Genomic DNA, 26,741 nt, shown 5'->3' with positions numbered 1-26,741 from the left:
GTTTGCTGTACTTGGGGGCATCCTGGATGCAAGACCCCCACTGGCTTTCACAGCTAGATATTTTGGGGGCTCTTCTCTCATGTGCAAATCTTAAAAGTTCGGGTGCCCAGTGTAGGGTTCAAACCCTTCACTCCTTAGGGGGTAAATCTGTGATTCAAGTGTCCTCCTGATGTTGGTTGCCATGCTGGGGGTGGGGCTTATGGCACGAGTGTGGCTCACCCTCTCCTACCTGAGTCAGCGAGCCTCAACATCACCTGCAAACCTGTTAAAAATGCAGAAGCTCAGGTTCTATACCAGAACCACTAAACCGGAATCTGTGGTTTTATGGGATTCTCCAAGTGATTTACTTACTCAAGAAAATGGGAAAAGCCCAGATTTAAGTCACACAGAATTTCCAGTACCCGTGGAACAGTTTTATTTGATCTGTTGCTGACATTAGTTTGATTTATCAACAGTATGACTTACGAGAACAAAGCTACATAAGCATCCTGAGATGAAAGCTCCCAGATTTGGAAATTTGCCATAACTATTCCAACTAATTGTCACTTGGCTGTTGAGCTTGTAAATGCTGCTTCCACATGGTAATAGAGCTAATCTGTATGGCAGGGCAGAGGATGAAGTGATACTAACTTGATACTCTGAATTTTCTGGACTGTGTTACTTGAGCTGCTTGACAATATTCATGACAAATATTTACTGCATGTAAAGTGGGAGATAGCCTGGGGCGGGTAAAAGATATTAACGCTGGAGATATTCCCCAGAATTTATCTGAGATGGAAATTATCCGCTTGAATAAAGGGACTCTTCAGGATCCAACAGTTCTATATATTACATAAATTATAAGAAATATATTAACCAGCTGTAGAGCTTTACTCTGGGCAGAATAAAAAATAAGGGGCTAGATTGCCTGCTTGCAGAATGTCTAGACTGGAATAAGGAGCTGGTGGAAGAGAGGAGAAAATAAAGATGAGGGCTGATTTCCAGAGGAGAATGAGTGTCTCTGCACTTGTGTAAGATTAAATAAGGCCAGTGCGGAAGTGCGAACAGAGCTGGGAACTATGTAGGCCCAAAGAGCCAAGCTGACAGCTGCTTTTCTGCTCTAATCCCACCCTGAGTCAGCACAGCTGAGGAAACACGGACCCACAGGAAAGAGAAGGGTAGGTAACTACTGGTGGCTAGTTTTATAAACTCCACCTCCTACGCATTCAAGAAAAGAATTTACTGAGTAGAAAGTTCTGAGGAACCAGCTAAAAATGGAAATATATATGGTCAGAAAGGCTTCATCATCTTCAGCTTTTGTGATAGACCAGTGAGCAGGAGTCAAAATTTTCTTTCTCTGGAACCTCTTCGAAATATTAACATATGTTAGTGTTGTATATTTCCAAACAGATATCCGAATAATCATTTAATATTAAAGACCCTGTAAATTGTGAAAACTGTATCTATATTGACTATTTAGTCAGCAACTTCTTTTTGCCCACCCCCCACTCCCTTCCCACCCCAGTCCTGCCACCAGCATACATGTGGCATGATTAGAAGATGTTTAAGTAGGTGTAACCGGGGAGGAACCAACTGAAAGGAGAGTTGAATCACTAGGATTTGGAAATTTTCCTACAAATAAGTTCTTGCTGACATGGGTTATTTTGCTGGATTATCTGTATTTGCTGTGTTATTAATGAATATCTAGCTCTGTTTCCAGTTCAAGACGACAACATAGGAAGATTCTGAACTCACCTTCTCCTTGTCCCACAGACACTCCAAGTCTACAGCTACATATGGAACAATTTTCTCTGAAGAAAACTAAAAATTAAGTGAACAAATGAGGAAAACCTCACTTCAGAGTGGGTAGGAGAGGGTGAGCCACACTCGTGCCATAAGCCCCACCCCCCAGCATGGCAACCAACATCAGGAGGAAACTTGAATCACAGATTTACCCCCTAAGGAGTGAAGGGTTTGAACCCTACACTGGGCACCCGAACTTTTAAGATTTGCACATGAGAGAAGAGCCCCCAAAATATCTAGCTGTGAAAGCCAGTGGGGGTCTTGCATCCAGGATGCCCCCAAGTACAGCAAACTGCGAAAGGACTCTGAAAGGGCTCAAATGTTCAGACTCACCTGCCCCAGAGATGGGTGCAGAAGCAGCAGAACAAGAGGCACCCAGACTGTGTATGAAAGAGGCTCATTTTCAATCTTAAAATATAAGACCGAGGAGCAGGCATCTAGTTTAGCATTCATCTAGGGGCGTGCTGGGATACTTTCTGGGGACAAACACTGGTGGGCACCATCTTCAGACTCTTCCTCTGCCTTGCTCCGGCAGGTGGTGCCACGTCTACCTCCCACCCCGACTGCTCATGGACACCATGCTTGTGCTTCCCCTCTGCCTCACTCCAGCCAGCAGATGCCAAGTTCACACTCTCCCTCTGCAGTGCAACAGAGAACCAGTATCTCTCCGAGGGCAGTTTTTCCGTGAATTTGGTGATTCAGATTTTGTATCAGGTGCCCTGATTTTAGAGGCTGCTTCTCAGGGGATACATACCCCTTGATTGCCTGGCTCTAGAGGTCATGGGGCTTGTGTTCCTGAGTCTGCTGGGACTGAAACTTAAGACTGACAGCTCTTAGTAGACTACCACCCCCAGGACACTGCATGGACAAAAGACTGAAACACCCGCAATCTTTATATGAAAGAGGCCTAGTTTCTTTTGCTGGAGTCTTGGCCTGAGTGGCAGACACCAGGATTGGTGCACATCTAGAGGCCTACACAGATACTCTCAGGTTGGTGAATGTCAGCTCATTTTTCTCCCTCTGCCTGGCCACAGCTCACTTGTCTCTTCAGTAAACACTTTTTAACTTGTCCAGAGCCCTGATCTTTCCAAGTGGGGCACCTCCAGAGCACCTGGTTTGGTGACCAAAAGAGATTACAAGCGTGGTCCCAGGACAGTATACATCTGCATACTTTCAAAGCTGTAGCCTGAGGTCTGGCTTCCAATCAGCCTGAATCTAGGTGCTCAATGAACTCCTCTTATTTGGTACACTGACAGGTCTTGCAAACTCACAACTACTTTGAGCTATTAAAAAAAATATAGGCTGCTTGGACAATCACAAAAGTGTGAGAGAAAACCAAGAGCTAAGGCATAGATGAGTGATATGGTTCATCTCCTATACTATATCAGTCCTTTAAGAACGGGAAGGGTGGCTCTTTCATCTACTGCATATAAACCAACACAGAGAGTTAGGTAAAATCAAGAAATAAAAGAATACAAACAAAAGAACATGATTAAGTATCAGAAAAAAATTAATGAAGAGAAGATAGGTAATTTACCTGATAAAGAATTCAAAGTATGGTCATAAGGATGATCACCAAACTCAGAAAAGTTGATGAACACACTGAGAACTTTAACGCAGATAGAAAATGTATGAAAGTATTAAAGTCACAGTGCTGAAGCATATAACAACTGAACTGAAAAATACACTAGAGGGGTTCAACATCAGAGTAGATGAAGCAGAAGAAAGGATCAATGAAGTCAAAGACAGAGCAGTGGGTCTCACCCAATTAGAATACCAAAAAGAAAAAAAGAACGAAAAAATTGAAGATAGTTTAAGGGACTTATGGGACAACATCAAGTGGACTAACATTTGCATTGCAGTGGTCCCTGAAGTAGAAGAGAGAGAGAAAGGGGCAGAGAAATTATCTGAAGGAATAGTGTCTGAAAACTTCCCTAACTCGAGAAGGGAAACAGACATCCAGACCCAGAAGCACAGAAACTTCCAAATAAAATGATCCCAAAGAGACCTACTCCAAGATGCACTATAATTAAAATATCAAAAGACAAGGAGAGAATTTTAAAAGCAGCAAGAGAGAAAAAAATGGTTACATACAACCGAACTCCCATAAGACCATCAGCAGAATTTTCAGCAGAAACTTCCCAGGCTTGAAGACAGAGGCATTATATATTCAAAGTGCTAAATGGAAAACAAAGAAAAAAAAGTCTACACAAGAATACTCTATCTTGCAAAGTCTGCATTCAGAATTGAAAGAGAGGGAAAAGTTTCTAGAAGACCTGAAGCTAAAGTAATAAAATACCGATAAACTGGCCATACAAGAAAAGTTAAAAGGACTTATTAAAATGAAAAAAGGGTTTTAATTAGTAACAAGAAACATATGAGAATATAAACCTGATTGGTAAAGCTAAATACTTAGTAAAGCTAGTATGAAGGTTAAATGTCAAAGGTAGTAAAAATAAACGTAACTACAATAATTACTTAAGAGATATACAAAATAGAAACATGTAAATTTGACATCAAAAACATAAAACCTGAGGGGGAGATTAAAAATGTAGAGCTTTAGAATGTGCTCAAACTTGGCAGTTATTGACATAAAATAGATGTTGTTTGTGTTACTCATTAGCTTTTATATGTATGTGATACTATTCTTTTATGAAAAGATCATAGGAACCACACACACAAAAACACTGTAATAGATGCACAAAAGATATAAGGGTATCTAAGCATATCACAAAAAAAATGCTATGAAACCTAAAAGGAAGAGAATCAGAATTAGGTTTATTTATTTATTTATTCATTCATTATTCACGTTATCTTTTATTTAATTATTTATTTTTATTTAATCGAGGTACTGGGGATTGAACCCAGGACCTCATGTATGCTAAGCATGCGCTCTACCACTAAGCTATACCCTTCCCCCAAGTAAGAGAATGAGAACAGAAGCAAAGAGAGGAACTACAAAACTTGCTGAATGACAACTTACAATATGGTATTAAGTACATATCTATCAACAATTATTTTAAATATAAATGGACTAGATTCTCCAATCAAAAGACAGAGACTGGCAGAATTGATTTTCTTTAAGATGCATCTATCTGCTGCCAACAAAAGACTTCACTTCAGATGTAAGAAGGCATACAGATTGAAAGTTAAAGGATACAAAAATATATTTCATGCAAATTAAAACCTAAAGAAAGCTGGGGTAGCTATACTTGTATCAGACAAAATAGACTTTAGAAAAGGCTGTAATAAGAGACAAATGAGAGCATTGCATAATGACAAAGTGGCCAATCTAATAAAAAGATGTAACACTTGTAAATATTTATGCACCCAACACAGGAACACCTCAATATAGAAAGCAAATATTAACAGACCTAAAGGGAGAAATAGTCAGACATACAATACCTGTAGGAGACTTTAATACCCCAGTTACATTAATAGATCATCCAGACTGAAAATTAGTAATAAAACTTTGGCCTTAAGTTAGGCCAGATGGACTTTAAAAAGATGTATGTATGTATGTATATATGTACACACACACACACACACACACACAACACGTCCTTTAAAAGGAACAGAATACACATTCTTCTCAAATGTAGCACATAGATCCCCAGGAGAGATCATACGTTAAACAACAAAACAGATTTAATCAGTTTACAAAGACTAAAATCATGTCAAGTATCTTTTCTGACCACAATGGTATGAAACTAGAAATCAACTTCAAGAAGAAAACTGGAAAATTCACAAATATGTGCAGATTCAATAGCATGCTACTGAACAACCAATGGGTCAGAAAGGAAATCAAAAGAGAAATCAAAGAAATATCTTGAGACAAATGAGAATGGAAATACAAAATATCAAAACTTATTGGATGCATCCAAAGCACTTTTAAGAGAGTTCACAGTGATAAATTCCTACCTCAAGAAAGAAGAAAACTCTCAAATGACCTATATTCACACTTCAACATTCAAAGAATGGATATACCGATCCTTCTCAAACTCTTTAAAAAAGCAGAAAAGGAGGGAACACCCCCAAACTCATTTTATGAGGCCAGAATTACCACTAAACAAGGAAGCCACAAGAAAAGAAAATCACAGGCCAATATCCCTGATGAACACAGATGCAAAAATCCTCAACAAAATATTAGCAAACCAAATTCCACAAGAAACTAAAAGAATGATACATCATGATCAAGTGGAATTAGTAGCCTTGTAAAAAGAACTCAAATTAATTTCCTTGTGGAAAAAGCTGTAAGTCTTTTATTACCACACTGTAGTGTTATAACCTGCATTTGAATTACTTACCATATGTACAAGCTACTAAGTTAGCCTAACTGTTCCTGGATGTTGGCAGACGAGACATGAGACTCCTGAGACAGAGACAACAGACTGTGTTACAGCACAGTAAAATGCATGTGTATTAGCCGAATAGCTGTTGGCCTCCACGGACCTCAAGTCTCACAGGGGAAGAGGCAGCGAGGCCAAAAGGATGCTGTTAATTTAGTAGGTCTGTACTGCAACTCGGGTAGACAAGGTTTCAGGAATTCACCACTTTGAGAACAAGCAGTGAGCTAAGCCTTTTCCTGCTTGCGGGCAGGACTGAGACACTACATCATTCCTCCAGGTTCACCACTGCACACATAAGCCCAAGAAGTGGCCCATGTAAGGAGCAGCTAGGTCTTCCTTCTTGGCAAACCAAGCAAGATATATAGGAAGACAGACACCCAATGACAACTGTTTCTTTCAGGTGTACACCACGCTGAGCAGCAAGTGATAGGTTGTTTTTCTTCATTCTTTTTGGCTACATGATAAAAAGTTTGGAAAACTTGCATTTAACGACATTGAACAGACTTCTGGCAAGGCTTTTTCAGAGATCTTAATGTGCAATGAATCTCCAAGATGAAAAAAATTACGGCTCAGTGTTTCTCAAAGTTTTATGACCACGAATTCTTCTTTCTTAAGTACTTATGAATACAAACTGCATTTTCCAAAAGTACTGTTAGCTTTTGCTATTTTGCTTGCTTCTCATAAGTTATCTCCTGGTCTTTTAAGAAAAATCACCATAATACACTTAATCTGTGCATGAATATAAAGTGTCAGGCCAGAAAGAGGTACATAAAACATGATCAATATTTGAAATAGTTGTTTTCCCTATTCTGTGGCTTTCCATGACATGCTAACCTTAATCATCTGATCATGGCAGTAACTGCACTATTTTAGTAACTTTTTGAACCATGTGACACATTGCTGGACTACATAGCTACCATTTTTAAATGAATGCTAAACATTTATTTAATTCCCTGATGTGACTTCCTGAATTTTGTCTCTAACATGAGAGTTCTTATTAATAACTTTATCTTCCTTTATATTCGGTATATCCTTATTCTGTGGCAAACTCTATTCACCCTCTTATAATATTTAGATTAATCAATCAAGACATTCAGGAGACATCAATCTGTTAATGCCATGGAAATTTTGCTCACAAAAAGAAATTAAGGAGTGTTGTTAGCTGTGGCAGACAGTGGAGGCCCCAAATATTTTGTCCACTCCCCTGCATCTCTCAGGCCTCTATAATTAGGAGGAGTTATGCAATAAACCCTCCCTGATTGTCCATGGATGGAAGTCCCAGGCAATACTTCCTCAGAAGCGTTGAAGAGCTTTCAGGTTATCACCCGCTGCTACACCTGACAACATGCAGATGAGACGGTGGGCTCCCATCAGCCTGACACCCGGGGTGTCCCTGTGGAGCACAGCCCCACCAGTTAACAAGTCTGAGGCAGGTGGTATAAGAGATAAATCAACTGTGATTATGTTTTGCCATGGAGATTTTGTTAAGCTATACTATAATCTTAAAACCAAAACCAATTTTGAATAATGCAAGATCCTCCCAAAGCCAGAAGTTCTGAAAATTGGCTTTGAAGCCACCAACAGCCTATATACTACCTGTGTTAATAAATTTGAAAACCTTGAAGATCCTTGTATTTGAGAATTAAGATATCCTGAAGCAATGTTTACTAAATCGTGTGCCTTAAAATACTAATTCTGGGATATAATAATAGATACTTTATGGGTAAAGCTGATCGTTTAGGGAAATACTTGGGAAATAATGCAAACTAAATAGTCCTGTTGGAGAGTGACTAAATATAAAGGTGATGTATGTTCCAAGACACCAATATTCCTTTAATCCAATTTTCTAAACATAACCACGGACTATGGTTTCTTCCATTAAATACTAGGCAAAGTAACTTACAGAATTCTAATTTGGGAAAGCCAACATGGAGAAATGTTTAGTACTTCTTTTCAACAGGGCTGCTAAGTGACAGAAAGGGCACAATCTAAGGAAGATAAAAAAGAAATATGTTGCCTCAAAAAAGAGGCCTCTTTACTCCTAAGAAAGAGTCTGGATGGAAGTAAGTGAGGACAACACTGAATGTCAGCTGACAGCAGTCAGATGCTCCAAATGCAGACAGATTATTCGGGTGGGTGCCTAAAGCACTTTAACCTTAACTTCTCAGTCATGACGAAAACTTCCCTTTACATAGAAAATTTTGAAGCAGATGAACAAAGGGATGTACAAGGAGCACATATGTGCACATGCATACACATCTGTGTGTGCGCACATATATGTATGTGTATATAGATAAGGACATAAAAATGACTTTCTCCCCATCTCCTTAGAGAGTTAAGTCAGCTTTGCAAATAGTTCATGTAAACATTAGCTCTGCCAACACTTTCAGAAGGCCAATGAAATTTACATATTGATCTGGCCCAGCCCACATGAGAACTATCCACAGATAAAGCTCTCTCTCTTCAATCTGTCTTTTACACACAGCTCCTACCAGGGCTTCTATAAAAATAAGGGTAAGTTTATTTTACTTCTTTACTGCAGTAGGTTTACTTTCATCCTGAGCTTTGATTTATTAGACTACATGGCTAAAGACTAACCTTTAATGACCCTGATATTCTGCACTTTATCTTTAATGATGTTCTTTAAATTTTTTTTTAAAGATGGTATTGGAAACCTTCACTTTAATCTCTCAAGCTTTCACTGGTATTACCATATACTGTTACGTCTTGTGCAATTAATATTCTCTTTTTAAATTGTGCACACATATACTTATTTTTATTCCTCTATGTGAAGACTCTCCTCACCACATAAAACAGAATCTACCCTTGGTTTAATACTTCTACACATGAACAAGGCAGCGAAGAAGAAAATAAATGTTTACTTATGTGTGTGTGTATATTCACACAGACAAAATTATGTATGTTATACATGTGCACAAATGTGTGTATAAATCTTCATGCTTAGTTAACTAACCCCAAAGATTAAAGTGATAAAACAAATTTCACCTTTTGGGTTTATACTGGTAACTAATGTTTTGAGATACTTTATACCGTATGTGTGCTGTGTATGTGTTACAGATCTTTAGAACAAATTTTGTTTAATCTCCAAATAATTGTGATAATTGCCACTTACAGAATATGTTCATTGTTCATGACTTGTTTATCGTATTTAGATATTTTCTTTTCTAATGTCAAGTTACTGTTAATTGTTACTCAATGTTACAAATATCTTGAAAAGAACATGTAAAGACAGGTATTGATCAAGAAATCATATATATAAATATTGTTTTCTTTCAGAAGCGAGTATAGGCCCTTCAGTCAGTCTGAGTTCTAACCTTGTTTTGGCACATACTGGCTATGTGACCTCAATTAGTTGTCTAAAGATCACAGTAAGGTGGTGCAATAGGTCAACGAGATAACATATGTGAAACACTTATTTCCAAAACTGGCAGACAGTAAGCCCCCAATATATGTTAACTCTGTTACTGGATCATCATCATCATTTGAGGATCTTTATTTACACATACGATCTAGAATTCTACTCAAAGGATCTGCATCCAGATTTACATTTTAAAATTTTACATTTTACATTTTAAAATGTCAGTCTACCATATGACTTGAGCTTCAGCTTGAGGCTACAGGTAGACTCTGTAGTTACTCTTTGGACAAGAAAGGGAATTAGGAGTATCAAGACTCTGTGTTGCCCAATTCACAAATCCTACTGTTAATAAAGTTCTGTGATCAGAACTTGGGCCATGTGACTCTTCTTCTAGAACATTATGTATCCATTATCTGCCTCTTAAATATGCTGCAACAATTATATTACTCAACTTACTTTGTTCTTCCTCTTTTACTGCACAAGTGTTCAACTTCATGAATCAGCTTGTCTAGAAATACTGCTACAGAAGACTCCTGAAATCACCGAATGTTAAAAGAAGGCTTACTTACTGTTTTTCATATTCTTAGAGAAAACCAGTCAAAGCATGACACAGAACTTAAAAGGAATTACTGTGAAAGTTAATGGCATAAAAATTGAAAACCTGAGTCATTTGAAATTACAATAAGAATAAATTGGCTATTTCCTTACTAGTTAATAAGGAAGAAACAAACCCACAGGAAAAATAGAGTTGAACAAAGATATTGTAACATATTTTTAAAAAATGCGCCAATATACTTAAAAAAAGTTTAAAGTTCACTCAATTAAATATTTACCAAGAAAATAAGTACTTGTTAACAACTTAAAGTTCAGATAAACCAATGTGAGTGACGTATGGAGATACAAATTTTCACTGTTGGGTACACCGATCTACAAACAGAAATTAGGCAAAATTACCTACCAAAAAACAAGGAAGTATTTTTAACTCAGAAATTTCACTTTCTGCTGTTTACTAGTATCCCAACACAGTAAACAAAACATGTACATGAATTTTTAGCATCGATTTTATAAGATTAAAGAACTAGAAAAAACTAAAGTACCATTAAATATGAGACTATTTAAATTTAAAAGACAATGCTACATTTATCATGCAGTATTTTTCAATAATGGAAGAAGAAGAGTTAACACTTTCCATGATATGAGAATATCTCCAAGGCACCTAATATTAAGAGAGGCAAGTTGCAGAAAGTGTAATTTGGTGTACATATCAGTCTGTATGCATACATATGTTAAGTTTAACATTTACAAAATTTTGGGGTATGGGGGGAGTGGTCGGGACATACCTAACATCATTTACTTCTGAGGAACAGAGTTCGTGATTGAAAGAGAATTCACATTTTATACCTTTCTGTAATTTTCAATATTTTTTACTTGTCCATGTTACTTTAATAAATTCTCTAACCTAAAAACTTGCTTAATAGTCACCTGTCACCATAGCAATTATTTATTAAACAAATACTATATGTCAGGCTCCGCACTAAGTCCTTCATTTTACCACTCCTGATCTTTACAACAACTCTGAGAGGGAGCTATTTCCACTATAACTAAGAGAGGCGAAGCAGTTAGTGACAAGTCACACACTAGGAAGGGATGAATCCAAATTCCAACTTAGGTGCACTCACTCCCATTCAGATGCTCTTCATCTCAAAGCACCGCCTACCTGTGGTATGACCATGCAGTATAATAACCTCTCATTTCGGCTCATTCTCATTCCTTTCCAAATACTATTGTGCATCTCATCATCGTGTGTGTGTCCACTCATTCAGCTGATTACCAGCTATGAGCCTGTTCTGGGGACTCAGCAGTGAACTGAACAGACAAGTGTCTCCCTCTTCACGGGGCTAACATTCTAGCAGATGAAGAGACGCGACAAACGTATGCCAGCTGGCGCTGTGTATCTGCAGTCACCAGGTGAAAGGGAGGGAAGGGGCAGAGCCCGATCGAAGGGGAAGCACCTTGAGTGCCTCGTAATCAAGTGTTGCCCACAACTTGCCTCACTTAGTTCTTAGGATTCTCTTATTTAGTTTTCTCCATCTTTTAACTAAGAAAATGAGAATAAGTAGTCATTTGACGCCTAATCTGCAGTCAAGTGTATCTAATGCCTGGTAACATCAGGATTCACTTATGTCTGTCTGACTCGAAATCCATGTGGTCCTTTCAGAAGAAAAGAGTTCCCAAGAACTGAGCCTAAGCTGCCTTTACTGATAATTTCATCTTTCATTCTGCTAAATGGGTCTAGTGCTACGGTGGATTTACACAAGGCCGGTATACCCTCAAATAAAACATATCCCTTCAAAATCCTGCACGCACGTAATCTTTTCACATAGAAAACCCCAACATTATTTAGAAATAGGTATAGCATTTTCCTGCCTTACTGTTCAAGGTTAATATTTTTGCTCAATGTATAAATACACGGTTGCAGATTTTACGTAGTTCTCTATTTTTCTGGGTCTTGTGTGCTAAGAAACGGTCGTCTATGGGATTGAACACTTAACAGCGGCTTATGGGAATGTAAATTTGCTTTTTTGGACTGCTCATGGAAGGGTATGACATTTTCCTCTCCAGACAGATGATCTGGATGGCATTAGTCTACTGATTAAAAAGTGATCCAAGTTCAAGGTCAACTTATGCATCTATTTCACATGTATTTTTTTCTGAAATATCTTTCTCTAAGTGTTTATAATTTCATTATAATTTAACTAGCCTTTCAATACATTTAAGATATGCTGTTTAAAATAAGTCCTATCTGAACTCCTGTGTTGATGAGCTATTTCTGAACTGTCACACTGGAAGGTGTGTGTATGCATATGTATTTGTGAGAATTAAGGCTGAGAAGAACATGTATCAAAGCAGCTTAAATACAATCAATATTGTTAAAAGGCTATTAAATTAGCCTTTATCCTATCTTTTCACTAATACAGCAAAGATAAAAGTACACAGTTACAAGGGAATCATCATTTTAAATTCCCTGAAATCTAAGTTATTCTTTTTAAATGAAAAGCATAAATCAAAATGAGATTATGCAAGGCAATTTCTACTTTACCCTAATTAAGTGGTCTGATGTTTGAAAAAAATCCCAATATACCTAAAAATTGTTATTACTTATTATTAATTTAAAATAAATGTGTCAGTAAAAATATCCTGGAAGAAGACAGCAATGCTCGAGGAAAAAGAGTGCTTTGAATTCCTTTCCAGTTGTACTGCAGTGCTAGCAAATGAAAGGGTTCAACAAATGTCCAGAAGAGACAGCACAAGCAATGCAATGAGAGCTGGTTTAAATCTGACCTAATGAACTAAATATATTTCCGTACTGTTACTGTTAACTTGCTGTATTTCAAGGTTGACTTAGAGGCATTTACTCAGCTGGTCTGTCTGACAGATGATAGTTCAACCTACTGAATATTTCGACTTTGCCTGTATGATTCTGGGAATTTTTTCATAATAACATATTTTTAATATTGAGGGTCTTTATTTTCCCCTCCCAAAGATAAGGACCTTTCATTTGGTTAGATTTTAAAATAATGAGTTTCTTTTAAAGTAACATAAGAATATATTTTTTTCTATTAGAATGTCATCCTGAATAGTATTTCTATCTGAATGTTATTTAATAGTTATTTTTTTATCTGAATAAATCTAAGAGAAATTTAATCTTTTGGTTTTCATACAAGGATTTTGCTGTGATCATAAACTTTTAAAAAACAGAAAGTGATAAATAGTGAAGAACTTCCAGTTAGAACAATAGGCTATTTCCCTTTTTAAAGTCTGTTTGTCATCCTTGTTGACAGCCTCCAATTGTTTTCGCAATTATTAGGTTCAACACAGTTTAGATTAATGCTGTATAGAAAAACACATTTCGTTTAAACTTCAGTTTTTCAAGCTAAATCATGCAGGAAAGTGAGACTCTGATGATTCTCTCATCTGCAATTTCCACCCCAGAGTTTATTATCCGGAATAATGACTGTGTAGTTAAACAGAGTACATTAAGAGGCCACTCAGCAAGTCAGTTCATTTTGTCTCTCTGCCTCTGATACACCTGTATGGGAAGATGGCTCCACCCTCAAAGAAAGAAAGAAAAATATGTCTTAGATGTTATGGGCTTCACTCACCAGAACAACAACAAAAACAGACCCTTAAATGCCACATCTGTAGTAGGATGTATGTTAGTTTCTTCCTTTTTTTAGTTCCTCTTGCAACAAACCATTCACTGGGACCTGACAATTTTTTTAAGCATATTTAAACTTACACACTTTGTGTAATGAGGATTTCAGTGTAGGGTTTTTCTGGAGAATACCATTTGGTCCTACTAAGAATTGCCTGTTCAAATGTTGGAGCACTTGATTGAAAAACTCCTTCTTAGCCTTTTTAAAGGTAAGTCATAATGACTTTGTTTAAATACGAAGATTTCTCTCACAAGTGATAGGAAATTAATTTGTATTGTTTTCCAAGTTATGAAGCTTCCTACCTTCTATGTTCAAAAAGTATTAAAACCCTGTCTAATAGTCAATGACATTTCACTTCTTGATGTTTAAAATCTTACATTTATCTGTAAACATTTATTTGTTAATACTTTAAATGATTTACAATCCAATTTGATTACTGCAAAACTTCCACTGTCTACTTAGGCCATTTATGCATGATTTTTAAGTTATGAAAGGAAATAAATGTAAGTAAAAATCAGTATAATGGGATTAACTCTTATGAAAGTCTTGCCACTCTTATGCCAAAATGCTTTTTAATGTGCAATTGTTAACAACTTATTACTCTACAAAGTCAGGTAGTTTGTTTACTTTTGTCTGAACTGCACAATTTTGGGTGAACCTGACTGTCTACAGAGTTAAATGCAATGTGTATTTTAGATATGTTCTTTAGTGCCTTTTTAAATGAAGAAAGATATTGTAATCGCTACTGGAAATGGTACATTATATTAATTTTAGATAATGATTCTAGACTTAAGTAAGTCTGCATAAAATTATATAAAATTTAGTAGCAGAATAAAAATAAATCAAGGTTACTTAAGGAAGCGTATTATAACTATCAGCAAATTATTTTCTTGAGTGATAATACCAAGTTTAAATAACGATAAATCATTCTGGGGAAATTAAATGTTTTAGTTTTACTATAGTAAGTGAATCCATACAGAACTGTACGTGACATAAACTCTTTATAGAGTATCTCAGTTTCCGGAATTATCAAGTTACATTTTGAAAGATATTTTAAAAAATCTTTGCATGTACTTTTCAGTCCTTTGCTATGTAGTTTTAAATTAGCAAAAACAAAATTGATTCTAATATTGGTTCAAAAATAATCAAAATATACATTTTTTAAACTGTTGTTTCATAGAGAATCCAGTGTTCCACTGGATTTTATGATAGGAAAAAAATACATATAATTTTTTTGTTCAGCATTATTAGACCAGAACAATAAACCAAATACTTGGTAAACCTGGGAGGAATCTATTAATTACAGTTAGAGAGGTACTTGGACAGTACAGTGAAAATTTTGGAATTCATCTTGGAAGTACAGTTGCTACCCTTACCTTTTATGAAAATGTTTGGCCAAGTTTACTCAAACATATTTGAATCCTGTGGATTTTTTCTTTCTGAAGAAACTGATTCTGTAACTATTTTCTGATTTAAGCACAAGGTGTTTTAATTCACTAGCCCAAGCCATGGCTGAAATTTTCAAGAAGCACTGTTCTAAGCAAGAAACTGCTTTTCTCTTGCACAATATTCTAAGTTCCTGCATCCATAAGAATAAATCCTCTCATTAGATTTTATTGTAATCTAAGTGTTGTGCAAATAATCATTTCTGTTTATGTAAACAACATACATTCATTAGATTTTTAAAAAATAACTGGCCAATATGCAATAATATTTTACTGTTATAGCTGTTCATAAGAATGTCTTAACATTTTAAATAAAAATGTGTTATGAGAGGAATTTTTATTATCTCATTTAATTTTATTTGACACTGGCAATCTTATAAGATATATAATATACCCATCTAGAGAAATAATCATAGAGACTTAATATTAAGATCCACATAAATTACTTGACTTCAAAGCAAGTATTGTAACTCATAACTCATGCAAATAGTATACCATCTTAATATTTATAATAAAACTTGAGGTTGGAAAAAAAGGTAATAGCATTTCTGTGTCTGACTCAAGAATGGATCTAGATAATCCTATTTAAACCAATAAGACTCTAAGAGAATCACTGAAAATCTATAGTAATCTCTGTAATCAAGTACTCCAAAAAGTACTCCAAAAGATGTGCTTGTTTCTAGAAGGAATCCTTAGTATAACATATGAAGTCCAATGAACTTGTTTTAATTTTGTAAGATCACCACCAAAACAAGTTTAAGCTGTAATAATTGGAAAGCATAATTTAGTCAAGCATATTGTTGAATATTACAGATGTCTATAATTGTTTTTCTACCATATTTTTACCTCCATTTATTCTGATAGGATGGAAATGCACACATAAATTAAGAAGATTATGGTAACTTCAGTAAGAAAAGTTGATGGAGATCTCCTAATGTAGTTATTTAAACATTTTCCACAGAGCCCTTGGGTTCTGTGGTGAGACTCAAAAACCAAGTAAGGTGGGACTGAAAGGAGAGAGAAAGGGCCACAGTTTCTGCCCTCTTTGATTACAATAAAATCTGATGAGAGGATTTATTCTTATGGATACAGGAACTTATTGTACAAGAATGTAATCCTGTCACCTGAAACTGTTGTGAAGTTTCACAGCTCACATCCAAGGGAATTTTACTTCTGGGCCATGTCTTTTCCAGGTGGAGTTTCCCAGGGAACACAGCTTCATCCACACATGGGAATAATTAGATTCTCTGGGATCTTTCTCTGATTTTCTAACCTACTTATTGGAGATGCTTCTTGTAGCTCAGTCTCAGTTCCTCCCCTCAGGTTTCCAACAAAGTGGAAAGGAATAATGCTCATAAATTCATTCTAGAACAACTCCACTAATATGACAGCAAAAAAAAAAAAATACTATTTCTCTTTCAAAGATAGCCCACATGTAAATGTACTCATGAATTTTACAAAAGGCACAGTATTTAAGTTCTATAAACTGATAGGATACAGCTGATCTCCTTATACTCAAGAAAGGTATGTGATTAGTGATATAAAATGCCTTTTAAATTTTTTAAGTCCCAATAATTAGTTTTCATTTCTATACTTGTGAGTATTTTTTGTTTTCTAAATTTAAGCATTTTAAGTAAGCAGCAAATTATTACAGATATCAATGTCCTGTCTATTTCTTATCAAGAAATAATAAAGACTGAAATACAATCTAAAATTAGCAGTAAAATAATTTTTTATATAAGGAACTGCATTATCAAAAAAAAACTGTGTTCAAACACAGATTTTTTAATAGCTAAATTTTAGAGAAGAGTGGGAATAAAATACACTTATTTCTGAAGATAAACATAGGTGGAAAAGCTGTTGAGTAGAAATTGCTGAAAAATCTGAACTTTCCTCTGATGTACTCAGTGTATGTCCTACATAATGTATTTGTCCCTCCTTAGCTTCAGGTGAATAAAGCTACTACTGACCCTTGAACAAAACAGGTTTGAACTTCATGGGTACACTTTTACAAAAAAATTTTTTTTCAATATATAGTACAGTACTGCCTGAACCACGATGTGTAGTTGGTTGAATCCACAGATACAGAACTACAGATGAGGAGAGCTGGCTGTATAGTTACATGTGGATTTTCCATGTGTGCAGGGTCCATGCCCGTAACCCCTCTGTGGTGTTCAAGGGTCAATTATATTTGTAATTTTGTAGTATGAAGCATAGGTTAAAATACGATTATGATAGCAATACTTAAATTCCTCATGGTGACAAGCAGCTGAAGCAAGAATGAAAGAACCCAAGTACAGCAAGCTCCCCACATCCACAGGTGTTGGGGGATGCCTTCCACGACCCTCAGCAGATGCTAAAATCACAGATAACACCAACCCTAAGTAGTCCCCTCCACATCCACGATTTTCCTTCCGAATTTTTGGTCACCCTTGGTTGACTGCAGGTGACCTTGGGTAAATGAAACCATAGAAAGCAAAGCTGCTGATAAAGGAGGACTACACTCATGTGAAACATCTTATTTAGTCTCAAAGAAAAAAAATGGAAACTTACATCAAGGTAACAAAAGTGAGTCAGTCAGTTGAAAATTTGAAAAAGTAGGTAAGCTTAATCTCTCCCTCTCAAAAACATCAGTGTATGTATGAAGTACTGTTAGAATGATACTTGTATCTATGCTTCTACATCATCTAGATCAGTGTAAGACCAGAAACTGTCTAACCACACAATTCAACAGAATAAATTACTAACACTTCTGTTTTCTGATTAACTTGATTCAATAGCAGTGGGCTATGTTAAAACTCAAGTGGAAGAGTTCAGGTGCAAAGCAGATACGAGCCTAGGCAGTACCCAGGTCTGCCTAAACTTAACATCTCTGAGCAAAGGGTCCCTGGCAGTCATAATAATGACTGCTCTACTCAGATTTAGAAAGGAAGGCACTGGAGAACATGCTGTCCCCTGCCCTTCCAATGGACTTTCTTGAGACTTTGCCCCCCTTGCAGAAACTCTTTCCTATAGTCCATGGGGCTGCTTGAATAAAGGAGAATGACTCTGGGAAAAGTCAGATTCACAACTAGGTGATGACACAGAATCTACAAAGGGGAAAATACACACATATATATCCATTTTAGCAAAATTTAGCAACATTTAGCAATCCCGTTTTAAAAAATGCTGTTGCAACCAATAAAGCTCAAATGGATATGTTTTCAAATATTAGAATACTAAATTCTTAACTTTGTTACAATAGGATATCCTCATTTCACTAAGAGTTTTCTCGTAATCTTTATGAAATATTCATATTACATAAAGATACCAAAGATAAGACTGACTAGGTGAAATACATACACTGACACAACCTAGCTGGTATTTACAGAATTGGCACAGATTAGTTTCCCATGACACAATGAACAATATTGCACTTGAGTATGTTTAAAAATACATATTTAAGACCAGTAAGAAACCAATACTTATCACAGAAACTAGGCATCCTCTGCATGATATATTTTCATCCAGTTTTTTTCACCTTTAGACTACCCAACAGTCAGTTATTAAAAATCATACGGAAAATAAATTACTCTGCTTTAAAATATTTCAATGTTTTTAACACCATTTATAAGAAAAAATTTAGGCATGAACTGAATATTCTAGAAAATGGTATTTTCTTCTAATAGTCACTATAATTTTGATTATATTAGAGTATTCTAATATTAATTTTCTAATAGTGTATTTTCCCTGTTTACTCTTGCTTTTTAACAGGTAGCTTACAAATGACTAGAAAAACTGATTCCTTCTGAGACATCAGGTCATTTCCCATGAAATCCAGATTTTGCTGGATCTGTGAAAAAGGTATAATAAAGAAAACACCTGTTCCCCATATTTGCTCAGCATTTAGAAAGAAAAGACATCAGTCCACCCACATTCAGTCTGCAGAAGAACTCCAGGCAGGGTGCAGATGGATGTGTTTGAGTACAGTAGCCAAACTGATGGTGAAGATGCCAGTAAATGTCCCAGGCTGAAGAAAGGTAAACAGAGGGTGAGAGTACAGTAAGCATGTTCTCCTTAGAGAAGATTTCAGTGTGTTAACCATACATAGAAAGAAAATTTTAAAGAGGAGAATTTTGAAGAAATGCTCTATGTTACAATATTTGTTATTTCTACCACTACTAGGTAGTTCAAAGCCAGAGAAGGAAGTCCTACAAAGTTTTGTAAAACAAGAAAAAAAAAAGCATTTGTTTATTTAAAAATGGTAAAATGGTCTGTTTCAGCTGCATGTTTTCCTTGTACTTTGACCTTTTTGTACTGATATTTAAACTTCTCTTTCATGATCTAATGACAGAATCAACCTCTTGGAAATCACCTTAAAAGGACCTGAGAGTTTGAAAGAAGCAGGTATTGAACCTTAATTTCTTCCCTGAACAAGAAAAATGGTCTGTGACCGAAACTGTGGGCTCATCGCTGGCGCTGTCATCGGTGCAGTCCTGGCTGTGTTTGGAGGTATTCTAATGCCAGTTGGAGACCTGCTCATTGAGAAGACAATTAAAAAGGTACAAGCAGCATTGAGAATATTTCTTGCCATTGTGATTCATTCCATCCTGTATTCCCCTTTTGCCTTTTTACGGATTGCACTGAATCTATAGGTTGCCTTGGGGAGTATGGTCACTTTAATAATATTGATTCTTCCAATCCAAGAACATAGTGTATTTTTCCATCTGTTTGTGTCATCTTCAATTTCTTTCATCAGCATCTTACAGTTTTCCAAGTACAGATCTTTTACCTCCTTAGACAGATCTATTTCTAGGTACTTTACTCTTTTTGATGTAATGGTAAATGGTATTGTTTCCTTAATTTCCCTGACAGTTCATTGCTAGTGTACAGAAATGCAACTGATTTATGTATATTGATTTCGTATCCTACAATGTTACTGAATTCAGTGATGAACTCAAGTAGTTTTCTGGTGTCATACTTAGGATTTTCTTTGTATAGTATCAGGTCATCTGCAAACAGTGATAGTTTATTTCTTCCTTTCCAATCTGGATTCCTTTTTTTTTAATCTGATTGCTGTGGCTAGGACTTCCAAAACTATGCTGAGTAACACTGACCAGAATGTGTGTCCTTGTCTGATTCCTTATCTCAGAAGAAATGCTTTCAGCTTTTCAACACTGAGTATGATGTTCACAGAAATTTGCCATGTATGCCTTTATTATGCTGAAGTATGTTTCCTCTATGCCCACTTTCTGGAGAGTTTTTTTTATCATAAATGGATGTTGAATTTTCTCAGAAGATTTTCCTGCATCTATAAAGATGGTCGTATGGTTTTTACTCTGCAGTATGTTAATGTGGTGTAGCACATGGATTGAATTGCAGATATTGAAAAACTCCTTCCATGCCTGGAATAAATCCCACTTAATCATGGTTTACAAACCATTTAATGTATTGTTGGATATGGTTTGCCTTTGTCAAGAATTTTTTTCATCTATGTTCATCAGTGATATTGGCCTTTAATTTTATTTTCTTGTAATATCTTTGTCTGGTTTTGGTATCAGGTGTGACGCTGGCCTCATAAAATGAGTTTGGAAATGTTTCTTCCTCTGCAATTTTTTGGAATAGTTTCAGAAGGACAGGTGTCAGCGCTTCTCCAAATGTTTAGAATTCACCTGCAAAGCCATCTGGTCTTTGACTTTTTGTTTGTTGGAAGGTTTTAATTACTGATTCAATTTCATTACTGGTAACTGGTCTGTTCATATGTTCTTCTTCTTCCTTGTTCAATCTTGGGAGAATGTATCTTTCTACAAATTTGTCCATTTTGTCTAGGTTGTCCATTTTATTGGCACACAGTTGTTAGTAGTAATAACTTATGATCCTTTCTATTTCTGTGGTGTTGATTTTAACTTCTTTTCATTTCTGATTTTATTGATGTGGGCCCTCTCCCCTTTCCTACTGATGAATCTGGCTAAAGGTTTATCAATTTTATTTATCTTTTCCAAGAACCAGTTTTTAGTTTCATTGATCTTTTCTATTGTTAGTCTCTATTTCACTTATTTCTGTTCTTATCTTTCCAATTTATCTCCTTCTACTAACTTTGGGGGTTTTTTTGTGCCTCTTTCTCTAGTACCTTTAGGTTTAAGGTTAGGTTGTTTAATTGAGATTTTTCTTAGGTCTTGAGGTAAACTAGTATCATGATTAACTTCCCTACTAGAACTGATTTTGCTAAATCCCATAGGTTTTGAATTTTCATATTCATTTGTCCCTAGGTAATTTTCTATTTCTTCAGAGATCCACTGGTTGTTTAGCAGCATATTGGTTAGCCTCCACACTTTTTTATTTTTTGGCCAGTTTTTTCCTTGCAATTATTTCTAATCTCAAAGCAATGTGGTAAGAAGCTTAATGATTTCAATTTTCTTAAATTCACCAAGGCTTGTTTTGGGATCTACCCTGGAAAATGTTCCAGGCGCACTTGAAAAGAAAATGTATTCTGCTGCTTTCAGAGAGAATGCTCCATATATAACAATTAAGTCCATCTGGCCTAATGTGTCCTTTAAGGCCAGTGTTTCCTTACTGATTTTCTGTCAGGATGATCTGTCCACTGACATGACCACGGTAAAGTCCACTACTATTACTGTGTTACTGTTGATTTCTTCTATGTCTGTTAATATTTGCCCTTTGTGTTTAGGTGCTCCTATGTTGGGTTCATATATATTTACAAGCATTATATCTACTTGCATTGATCATTTGATCATTATGGAGTATCCTTCTTTGTCCTTGTAGCATCTTTAACGTCTGTTTTGTCTGATATAAGTACTGTTATTCTGGCTTTCTTTTGATTTCCATTTACTTGGAATACCTTTTTCAATCCCCTCACTTTCTGTCTGTATGTCTTTAGATCTGAAGTTAGTCTCTTGTAGACAGCATATATAAGGCCTATTTTTTATATCCAATTTGTCACTCTGTGTCTTTTGGTTGGAGCATTTAGTCCATTTACATTTAAGGTCATTATTGACATGTATCTCCTTATTGCCATTTTGTTTATTGTTTTGGATTTGTTTTTGTAATCCTTTTTTCCCCTTCTTTTGTTTTCTTCCCTTGTGATTTTATGACAATCTTTAGTGGTATGGTTTTATTCCTTTTCCTTTTTGGTGTTTATACCTATTTTAGATTTTTGTTTTGTGGTTATCATAAGGTTTTTGTATAGCAGTCTCTCTCTCTCCCCCTTCCCCCCATATATATATATATATTTATATGATTTATATATATGATTCTTTTAAGTTATTCATCTCAATTTCAAATGCATTTTTAAGAAACTTACATTTGTACTCTCCTCTCCTCCCGATTACTGTTTTTGATATCGTATTTTACATCTAAATAGTTTCTGTATCCCTAAACTGTTCACTATTAATTACTTTTAATTATGTCCAAAGACTATGCTGATACACTTTCTGAATGAGAAATAAGTGTATTTTGTGAGGGTACATTTACAAAAGTTGTTTACTATGGTTAATACTGAGAAAATAAAATCATACTTTATATATATAAGTTAAACAATTTTATTTAATATTGACACAAATATTTGGTAAAGCTGGTAAAATTGTTTTTGGCTAAATTGCTTTTTAAAATATATGTAATAATAGATGATTGTCTTACAAATATTTCCTATTGAGGAAGTTTTATACTTGACTCTTAGAAAATACTTTCAGAAATTTTATGTAGGACATATCCTAGTATATATATATAACAAGTTGACCGTAGTTTTAAAAATAAAGTCAACTAATATATAGGCTTTGCACAAAAAAGCAAAATTTATCTCCCACTCTAGTTTCTTCTAACTTAGCTTCACACTCACCAACTTTAACTGATAAAGAGACAGAAGATTAGAATAAGGAGAAGCAGATCTTCTGTAGTCCTAAACTAGGGATGGCAAATTCAAATGGCTTCAGGGGTTTGGAAACAAGGTTTAAAAAAAAGTGAAGACAAGGGCTATCGAGAATTTACAAGTGTGTGCCCTGACCAAAGGCATGTATGTTCTTTTATATTAAACATGTTTCCCAAATAGAACATATGTAAGTGCTGGCCTAAGCTGTCAGCCTGGCTGGGGTATCAATGGCTTAGATATTAGTAAGCACAATGCACAATGGAGAAAAACCAGAACTGATTATAAATTGGGCTAGGCTGCTAGTTCATACTGCAATTTCTGTTACTGCCAAGACCTTTACCTATCTCATTCATTCATCCGTATTTGACTTCTTACTCTTACTAGGAATATAAATATATACCATTATATTTCACTGAAGCATTGACTTAGTTCACAAATAAATATGAAGATTTAATTTCAAACTGAGTTTCTCAGGACAAGAAGTTACTATTTTCCAGTGTTTCTTGGTTTAGCTAAAATGCTTACGTTCTACAATTTAAAAAACTGTCTCACTTCAATAAATGTGTCAAAGGACTAATTAATACTATGGAAACAGTTGTGGAAATGCAACTAAATGTTGTGAAGAGAGAAGGAAGAATATAGAAAATGTGCCAAAAACACAGGATTAAAAAGAGAGATGATTAGAAAGACAACAACATGGGGTAAGATATGGGAAGCTTTGATTAATTAGGCAGGAAACTTTAATTAATAATGTGAAAGACTGTAGTACATGGTGTATGTTTTCTGGTAGGTGTTACATATAAGAAAATCTGCATTCAGAGGCTGATATCAAATATACTATATACTAATATACTATACTATATAGTAATGTACAAATTTATTAACACATTTATTTAGTGTTACTAAGGGCTTCTAATTACCTAACAAACTTAACCTTCACAAATATCTATGAAAGGTTCAATTATTTTACCCATTTTAATGGCACAAGACCTTAAATCAACTTGTCGACTCATAAAGCCAAAAAACAGGACTAGTCAGTTTCCAAACCTAGGTAACCTGGAGGCAGAGACTAGACAATTTATACACTCTTGCACTCTATAATTCTCCAACAGAAATGGGAACATTCTTTATTTATTATTGGAAAGTAAAGAGACCAAAAACAGGAAAACCAGGAAAAACCATGAAGGACATGACAACTTTCAAGCAAAATTTAAGACTCCCTTTTAGAAAGATCTATGCACAGTCTGCACGTAACAAAAAGCACTGTGGTGTAGTGTGGTGAAGTACATAGAACTGATGGATGGGGGATGCAGTGGAGTAGAGGGACTAAATATGGAAAAGCAAACTGCAAGATGTCCAGTTGAGTTATTGATGGAAATGTATACCTCAGATGACTAAAAGAGGTTTCACATGTGATTTGATATCAACAGCAGTGTACATTTCAAAACTCAGAGCTCAGAGAGATTTGATTACTATGGAGATTATAGGTAAAACTGAACTATATATTTGCTTTCTAGAGTCTGAATGTAGAGACAAAACAACAGACACATTGGGATATAGTAAGAGTCACATCTCTGAATTATGTGTCAACCCAGAGAGCCAAGTGTCTCACCTCTGCTTCAGGAACACTTAGGTTAATGCTGTTATTTTACAAATACATAGAAGTTTTAGTGCTGGTCAGTTTTTGTTCACCACTGAAACTCATTGCAGATTACTTGGTTCACTGAATGGACTAACATCATATTGGGAAAGTTATTATCTGTACACAAGTGCCATTAAAAAAAAAGAACAATAATTAAAATACTTTATTTAAAAAGGTTAATATAGCATATAGGACTAAATATACTCTATCTACCCTAATATATACTTTATACTATATACTCTAAATATACTCTACTAAAGTATAGAGCTGGGGCTGTGTGATACATTCTGGTTCTAAAGATGGTACCTGACACCAGCATTTGAAATGGTCTAAAGCAGTGCACACATTTTACTTCATATATACGTATATTTTTCACTCTTTATTTCTAAGGGATGTTTGCTAGAGACTTCATGATTTTCACAGATTATAGCTGAAAACTTTCTTACCGGTGTTTTAGACTATGATTCCTAAAAGATTTGTGTGGAGCCAGCAGGTTTATACAATCTTGCTAGACACACTAAAAGTCAATGGCATGAGGTGCCATGAACGTGAAATGTAGAAACGACCAAAGGACTTGAGAAAAAGGTCACAGTTATGCCACCATTTACAAAGGACAATTTATCCCTTGATATTGTTAGTGTCACTCAATAAACGTTCAGTGAATATAACATAAGTAAATTTAAATAAGTTTTAATTTAATTTCCTTATGATATGAACTGTTGAACATCAACAACAGAATTAAAGATCCCTTTCTCTTGGCATGCACATACATGTGCATAATGTAGTCACATATGAAAAAAACTTTTTGAATATGTGAAAACTGCATGTAACTAGTCCTAAACAGAACAAATTTTGGTAGTGAGTGGAAAAGATGGGGAAAAATAAATGTTTTCAGTATGTTTCTGCTTTTTACGGAAGTTCTGATTTCACTGGATGGAAAGTAAATATAAAAATGATTAAACAGCAGAAAAAGAAGTGTCACAGGATTTTACATAAATTATTGCGACATGACTGGTTTAGACAGTAATCTTGTGAAAGAAATAGTTAAAGCAATCTGGGAAGTAAATGAGATTAGAGCTCTCCCTATGAAGGGTGGGCAGGATTTTTATAATAATGATAGCCAGTGTTTACTGAATGCTGGCTATATGCCAACACTGTTCAAAGTGCTCATATTTACTAATTCTTGTAACAACCTGTGAGGATAAATATTTAATTATACCATATTCCAGTTATCCTGATAAACACTAATTTCATATAGTTCAACCTATTATTAGTATTAGTATTCCCAGTTTACAGATAAGGAAACTGAGATACAAAGAAACTAAATAACCAGCCCAATTTCAAACAGTTAGCACACGACCTAACTGGGGATCAAACTCACAGCATCTACTTTTACTTTTAACCACCACACTCTAGGTTTTGAGTGAAGAAACCAGTATACTTGGTCTAACTGGGACCAGGGTAAGGAAGTCTACTGATAGATTAAAATCTGCTATATTTGATTCTGTCTCTAGGTACCCTATAAGATGCTTAAATAATGGGGCAATACATTTTCTACATATGCACTTTACATACTCTACAAATAGGAAGATATCAAGAATATTTAAAAAAATTTTTACTTTTTAAAAAAATTGAAGAAAAATTTTTAGAGGTACTAGGGATTGAACCCAGGACCTCAAACAAGCTAAGCACACACTCTAACACCGAGCTATAACTATTTCCGAAGGATATGTTAATAGTTACACTCAAGTTACGCTATAGTTGCCTGTCATGTTAATGAGAGCTGCTCTCCTGCAACGGCACTAATCAAGTGATCATGTGACTAGATAGAAGGTATTATTATTCTCCCAAACATCTGCTTTCAAATTAATCTGGCAAAATAGAAGTTTCAAGGTAAATGGCTTTCAAACCAGCTGGAGACCCTGACATGTGAGAGTTACCAGGTTGGAATCCAGTCATTGCCAGGCCTGGAGAGTCTGAATACTTAAAATCAGGGACAGATACTGATGTATGTTTCAGCCCAGTGAGAGGATCTTAAATTAAATTATTACCCTTTCTGTACA

General features: G+C 35.4%; 1 protein-coding gene and 1 long non-coding RNA gene across 9 annotated transcripts in view; one reads left to right on the top strand and one right to left on the bottom strand.

The window, feature by feature from the left end:
* LOC140697445 (uncharacterized) overlaps window positions 1-26,741 on the bottom strand; it is a 155,009-nt gene that overhangs the window by 52,035 nt on the left and 76,233 nt on the right. For 2 of the 4 annotated variants that reach the window (XR_012074547.1, XR_012074551.1), the window contains one exon: window positions 9,967-10,043. The exons of the other annotated variants lie outside the window; for them this stretch is intronic. This is a non-coding gene — a long non-coding RNA (uncharacterized lncRNA). The remainder of the gene's footprint in view (window positions 1-9,966; window positions 10,044-26,741) is intronic. 4 annotated transcript variants of the gene reach the window in all.
* The window catches only part of LOC116281311 (platelet glycoprotein 4-like), a 44,663-nt gene continuing 31,735 nt past the window's right edge, over window positions 13,814-26,741 (top strand). For 4 of the 5 annotated variants that reach the window (XM_072965131.1, XM_072965132.1, XM_072965128.1 and 1 more), the window contains exons 1-3: window positions 13,824-13,935; window positions 18,926-19,015; window positions 19,506-19,713. In XM_072965131.1, the coding sequence (XP_072821232.1) occupies window positions 19,594-19,713 (120 nt within the window). In that variant the 5' untranslated portion in view covers window positions 13,824-13,935; window positions 18,926-19,015; window positions 19,506-19,593. Of the gene's footprint in view, window positions 13,936-18,925; window positions 19,016-19,505; window positions 19,714-26,741 lie in introns of all 5 variants that reach the window. The other variant, XM_072965129.1, reaches the window with a different exon arrangement.

Source organism: Vicugna pacos, chromosome 7 (genome assembly GCF_048564905.1).
Source record: "Vicugna pacos chromosome 7, VicPac4, whole genome shotgun sequence".
NCBI classification, from domain to species: domain Eukaryota; kingdom Metazoa; phylum Chordata; class Mammalia; order Artiodactyla; family Camelidae; genus Vicugna; species Vicugna pacos.
The sequence above is the reverse complement of the archived record's forward strand: the minus strand, read 5'-3'. Positions and strand labels throughout refer to the sequence as shown.